Source organism: Ruditapes philippinarum, unplaced genomic scaffold (genome assembly GCF_026571515.1).
Source record: "Ruditapes philippinarum isolate M1 unplaced genomic scaffold, ASM2657151v2 ctg2610_1_1_1_1, whole genome shotgun sequence".
Taxonomy (NCBI): domain Eukaryota; kingdom Metazoa; phylum Mollusca; class Bivalvia; order Venerida; family Veneridae; genus Ruditapes; species Ruditapes philippinarum.
In genome coordinates this window covers 20,875-27,920 of record NW_026857354.1, presented here as the reverse complement: position 1 = coordinate 27,920, position 7,046 = coordinate 20,875, and the positions used below count along the sequence as shown (strand labels likewise).

The 7,046-nt window shown below is 35.0% G+C and overlaps 1 protein-coding gene across 1 annotated transcript; it reads left to right on the top strand.

Moving 5' to 3' along the window:
• Positions 1–5,301: 5,301 nt before the first annotated feature.
• Positions 5,302–6,519, top strand: LOC132749455 (interferon-inducible GTPase 5-like). Its single transcript, XM_060739201.1, has one exon. The coding sequence runs from the start codon at positions 5,302–5,304 to the stop codon at positions 6,517–6,519; it is 1,218 nt and encodes a 405-aa protein (XP_060595184.1).
• The last annotated feature ends 527 nt before the right edge of the window (positions 6,520–7,046 follow it).

Sequence of the window (7,046 nt, the reverse complement as noted above, 5' to 3'; positions counted from 1 at the left end):
TTGTAACCATAACCACTGTTAGAATTTCACTTGGCGGGGATTCATTTTATTTACACTGTCTCGTTTATAGGAACATGGTGGGGCTAAGAGTGAGATTTGGTGCACAATTAAGGCGACGCCCCTCTGTGTTCCTCTGATGTATGTCTATGTTGTTTCATACTTGTTTTGGAAAATACTTTTCCTTGTGTCCTTTGTTGTTTTCTCGTCTACGGTAAGTATCTTCCCCTTTGCCCCTAGTCTTATTTCTTTAATTAAAACCCTTCCTTCCCCGGGTCTCCTGTCCCCTTCCCTTGTGCCCTTTGGCTTTGTGGGCCTGTAGTTCAATCATGTTTTTGTTTCCTTTGAATTCTTTATCAGTTACAAATTATTTCCTATCGTTCAATTATTTATTTGTTTTCTTTGAATTCCTTATCGGTTGCAGATTATTTGTCATTTTATTGATTAGCCTGCCCGTGCTCTGCCTCCTGTTTTTGTTTGGGTCTGCCTGGGCTCCTTGCCACTGGTTCTTGTTGCTGGGACGTGGGGAGGTTGCGTTCATTGAACGCCACCTTTCCTTGTTGATCTTGTTGATCATATTCTACAGCATGTTCACTTTTGTCGTTTTAGGCGTTCTGTAGGGATTCCGTTTTTCTCTATTTTATTATAATGTGAACAAGAATGTCGAACGACACATATACCCCCCTTTCTAGCCATTGACTCACATAATTGGTAATTTTATTACAGAAACTTGCCCAAAAATGGGTACATGGAAGTGTTCAATTATGGAAAAAGCAACGGAAATCATTTTGACATTTAAGGCCCATGTGACATTTACCTTTGACCTAATGACCCCTAAATCAAAGAGGTCATCTACTACTTATGACCAATAACTAGGTGAAATATGAAGACTTTGTGATGAATACTTTTCAAGATAATCAGCGGAAACCATTTTGACATTTAAGGCCCCTGTGACCATGACCTTTGACCTAGTGACCCCAAAATCAATAGGGTCATCTACTAGTTATGACCAATCACTATGTGAAATATGATGACTTTGTGATACATACTTTTCAAGATAATCAGCGGAAACCATTTTGACATTTTAAGGTCCCTGTGACCTTGACATTTGACTTAGTGACCTCAAAATCAATAGGGGTCATCTACTAGTGATGACCAATCACTATGTGAAATATGAAAACTTTGAGATACACACTTTTCAAGATAATCAGCGGAAACCATTTTGACATTTCAAGGTCCCTGTGACCTTGACCTTTGACCTAGTGACCTCAAAGTCAATAGAGGTCATCTACTAGTGATGACCAATCACTATGTGAAATATGAAGACTTTGTGATAATACTTTTCAAGATAATCAGCGGAAACCATTTTGACATTTTAAGGTCCCTGTGACCTTGACCTTTGACCTAGTGATCCCAAAATCAATAGAGTTCATCTACTAGTTATGACCAATCACTGTGTGAATTATGAAGACTTTGTGATACATACTTTTCAAGATAATCAGCGGAAACCATTTTGACATTTAAGGCCCCTGTGACCTTGACCTTTGACCAACTGACCCCAAAATCAATAGGGGTCATATATTAGTTATGACCAATCACTGTGTGAAATATGAAGACTTTGTGATACATACTTTTCAAGATAATCAGCGGAAACCATTTTGACATTTTAAGGTCCCTGTGACCTTGACATTTGACTTAGTGACCTCAAAATCAATAGGGGTCATATATTAGTTATGACCAATCACTGTGTGAAATATGAAGACTTTGTGATACATACTTTTCAAGATAATCAGCGGAAACCATTTTGATATTTAAGGTCCCTGTGACCTTTGACCTAGTGACCCCAAAATCAATAGAGGTCATCTACTAGTTATGACCAATCACTGTGTGAAATATGAAGACTTTGTGATAAATACTTTTCAAGATAATGAGCGGAAACCATGTGGTCTACCGACGGACAGTCCGACGGACCGACATTAGCAAAACAATATACCCCCTCTTCTTCGAAGGGGGGCATAATAAAACTTACAGACAGTAGTTTATAATTATTTAAAGAGTTTAGCATTCGGACTATCATAATCAGCACTTTACCCAACGGATTAATTTACAAAAAAAATCTTCGTTTTATATCTATCTTCTTCAACGTCATTTTCAGTCAGACTACAGAATCATTATAAAGAGGACAGATAATTTTCTCTGTGTAATTTGCCATCATTTCTTAGAATTAAACAGATGGTTCCGGTTACTAGATATAAAGAAGTACATGAAAATCATCTTTCCACTGCAGAGGGGTTCGTAAACAGTTTCAGTAACATACTCATATCCATTTAGGGAAGTAATAACAGTTCATGTCTCATCGTTTTTATTTTCAACAACTAACACAGTAACACATGATTTTATATAATTTTTACTTTCAAAGATTGCGCTTATAGCAAATGCAAGACTGGAAGTTTCAATTTGCTATAAGCTTGGGGCATCAGCTTCTCATTTTGGAGATTCATTGGAAACGATCATTTGCCGAAGTAATTTATCCTCCCATTGAACATCAGTTATTTTTGGCAGCTAAAATATAACATTTATTGTTGTTCTGAAGTCATATCGATTGTACATATTTAATTATAATCGGCAAATCCGGCTATAATTTTTAAACAAATTGAAGAATAGGTTTGTCAGACTGTAAGCAATTGATGTTGCCAGTGATAAAGTATGTACATTTCCGCACAAAATATCTTTATCAGTATATGTATCACATTTATATCAACATATTTACAGCTTGTCGATGCATTTATTTTTCAAATTCAAACAAGCTTGCGAGTCTTCTTAGAATCTGAGCTTTCAGAAACTTTGTGAGGAAGGTTATAATATCCCTGGTTGTAAATAAGAAGGAGACACTTGAATTTGTTTTGAAGAAGTGACCCTATTTACGGAACCTTGAAGTTAATCGATTCTTATTTTGGTCAGAGATACACCCTCTCACATTCTATGTATCAAGCTTTTCCTGCACGAAAATGCAAAACCACTTTGACTGCGTCATTATAGGCCAGTTGCAGGTATTTTCACAAGCATAAACTAGTTAGACAAATTTGCAAATTTGTCGATGGTTTTAAATGCCCACTATTTTTTGTTTCCTCTAAGAGGCTTGGAAGGAGAGCTATTATTCTTCCAAATTTTCCATAATCTTTCACTTTACGTTCGCTTAGCAGCTGAGTCTGCTCATTGAATACACTACGGTTATGTCAAAGAAAGTGAACGAAGGTGGAATTTTCGACCGATGCGCCGGAGAGGAGAACTCTATCATGTAACGAAGTTTGTTCTTGCCAACGTAGATTGTACAGAGATCGACACTTATCTAGGTTTGAATTTCAAATTGGTTTAGGCACTTTGATTTTAGTAACTTATTCATATAAATCCAATGTAACATGCATGATGAACATATTCTTCCGAAAGTGAAATGATGTTTACAATATATACAATATTTCTTTTTCATGAATAGCCTTCTGTCGATAAAATAGAGAAAAACAGAATCCCTAACGAAAGTCGAACACGCCAAAATTGAAAATGTTGCAGGCTTGGTTTGATTGAGCCTGTTCATGGACGGTACTAGAAAGTGCAAGTTACCGTCCACGCCCCCTAGCAATTCGATTGCAACTTGTTTATCTTATTCCGACATGATGGAAGGAGCACAATTATTATACACCTTTTCACGTATTGGACAGTGTCAAACGTCTTCAACTAAAACTGATATCAAAAAAGTTAAAATCTGCATCTGCAATAGTGCACATGTTAAAATGCAGGTTGCTATTGCGTAGAAAGGAAAGTCAAAAGTCACTATGAAAATCACTGGTTGAAAATAAATCTTACGGAATACAGAAAAGCGGAAACCCTAAAGAACACCAAAAACAACAAAATTAAAAATGTTGCAGGCTCGGTATTATCGAGCCTGTTCATGGTTGCCATGAAGGTCAATCGTTTATTTAATCGGATGTTACAAAAAGCCAATGGTTGCTATGGGAAGTCATTGGTTACTAAGTTAAGTCCCCTGTTGACAAGAACAGTTAATGGTTGCTTGGAAATTCCGGGAATGATATGGACAATAAATGTTTGCTATGGAAGTCCAATTGGTTCATATAAATCCATTGATTGCTTTGCATTAAATGGTTGTGAGAGTCATTGGTTATTAAGGATAGTTGCAGGTGGCTATGCGAGCCATTGGTTGCTATGAAAATTCGCTGGTTGCTTTGAAATTCAAAAGTTGCTATGGAAGTCATTGGTTAATTTGGAATGTCAAAGTTTGTTATGGCATTTACTAGTTGCTTAGACAGTTATACCCATGGTTTGGTCAATTTTGACCATATTATTCGTCTACTAGACAATATAAGAGCATATTGTCCTCAGGTGAGCTAAAATATGTACAATTATGCAAATAAATACTTTTTATGCCTTAATGTTTGTTTAATCAGTTAATGGATATTTGGTCTGGATATGTTTAACAAAGATCTTTTTGTACTGACACTTTAATTAAATAGGACAATGTGTGTCAATCAATACGTTGCCAAATATTTTTTGTATATGAATATATAACCATTTAAGCAACCAGTGTTTGTATTAACTTCAAGCTTAAACCTAAGGAATAGGAGCAATAATATTAAAAGCAAGAGGTAATCGTTTATATATTTCTCTCGAAAATAAACATTTTCATAAATAGTTTAATAACTTCTATTAAACATGATTTGATATTATGTTAATTTAACAGCAGTTTATTCTTAGTTAAAGGAAAAAAAAATGTTTGTGAATGAGTAACATTACAGAAAATAGACAAAAAATACGACTGAATAGAATGATATATTTGATTTCATAATTTTTCCTCAATTTGCATGTTTAAAACATTGTTTTCGTTTGGTTTCAACAAATTTACATATTTAAAGTACATACAATTCGTGTAATAGGCTATTCACATGTCTCTAACATTGAAAAGTATTGTAAACTGGTGTTACGGCTATTTGCTTACTCGTTTCACCGTTTTAAATAATGATTTTGTTCTAAGTTTCTGTCATTTATTAAAAAAAATTAAACAATGAATTTTATAATCTAGAACTCATAAGTAGTTTTTATGTCTTGTAATTGACACACACACACGCGCTTACAAACTAACACTCGCACGTTTGTGCACACGCACATCCATATGACTTGTTCATGAAATAAGTAACAACAAAAAATTAACATTAAAGAAAGTGAAATTAAATTTCAACATAATCTTAATTTCAGATTACTTTATGTTTCTGTATTGTGTCAAAATATTAACTGATGGCTGAGCAAAGTAGTGTTGTATGCCCGACTCTAACAGAAGAAGATGAAAAAAGTTTTACAAGTATATTAAAAGAGCGTGGAGTTACTGGTTTATATGAATATTCTCTTGGGAAATTAGATTCGTGGCTTAACGTTTCTCTAAACGTCGCAGTAACGGGAGGATCAGGGAAAGGAAAATCAACTCTCATCAATGCAATGCTCGATCTCAAAGATGACGATGAGGGGGCTGCTGTTTCAGATGAAACAACAAAGAAAAGAACAAAATATCAACACCCTGAAAACAAGAACATAGTATTTTGGGATTTACCTGGAGTCGGTACAAATAATTTCAAAAAAGAGGATTATTTAGATGAAGTGAAGCTGGATGAATATGATTTTTTCATTCTTGTGTCATCTGAACGCTTTTCAGAAAACGACGGTTGGCTAGCTGAAGAAATACGGAAGAGGAATAAACGGTTCTTCTTTGTGCGTACAAAAGTAGATAATGACATCGATGCAGAGAAGAGGAGTAGGAAAAAAAATCGCCGAACACCGGAAACAATCCTAGACTTGATACGATCGGACTGTAAGGAGTGTCTTAATAATCTCGGTTTTCCTGAAAGCCATGTTTTCTTGGTTGATAATTTGTCGCCATACCTGTTTGATTTTGATCGACTATCAAAACAACTAATTGAAGATGCACCAAAGAGGAAACGGGAGACACTTCTTTTCTCCATTAAAGGATATGCTTGTCAAGTCATAAATGAGAAAAGAAATACTCTTGAAAAGAGAATTCCAAAGCTGTCCTTGATATCTGCAGTAGCTGGAGCTGCTCCAATACCTGGTGTTGGTCTATGTGTTGATGTTGCCATAATAATTAAAGAAGTTAACTTTTACAGAGAACAGTTTGGATTGACTGATAATGATATTAAGAAGACTGCAGAGATTTTAAGATTTCAAGAGGAAGAATTGAAAAAAGAATTTGACATGGAAACCTTCCTGGAAAATTGCACAAAGAAAGGAATCATAGCTCTATGTCGGTATTTTGCTGTATCTTATTCTTCAGCGGAAATCGCCAAATATGCAATCCCTTTACTAGGTAGCATCATAAACGGAACGATATCGTATAGAACCACTTCATACTGCCTGACGACAATTCTTGACGACATCTACAAGGCCTCGGTGAAAGTTTCTGAAAAAATGAGTTCTGATATAGTAGAAACATCTATAAAATAAAGCGATATTGTCCCTAAAAAGATCAACAGTATTGACATAACTTGTGTTTAAAAAAAAAGAAAGTAAGGCAACAAGCTGTTTCTGAATTGATTGCGACTTAAAGCAATATACAGAAGAATTTAAGAAAATTACATTAAAATATACAAAAGAATATTTTGCTTTCATCTGTAACTAAAATATTGCTAACAGTGCAAATAGACGCGACTTTATTTGGACGGCACAAAAAAAAATCAAACAAACAAAATTCACAAAAAATTGACAGTTCAATTTTAGATTTTTAGTGTTAATTTTAAATAAGCCTGTTTGAAAAACGGGTCGTATTATAGTTTCTCCCCTTGCGGGCGGATGGCGTAAAGTTTTTTGTCAGAATCATATCTCCTACACGCATGGAAGAATTTTAATGAAAGTTCATAGAAATGTTCACCAGTATAAGAAGCAGTGCCATGCGCATGAACTAGGTCTTCAGGTCAAAGTCATTGGAAAACACTTGTCCGGACTAAAACTTCTTCATACATAGAGGGATTTCA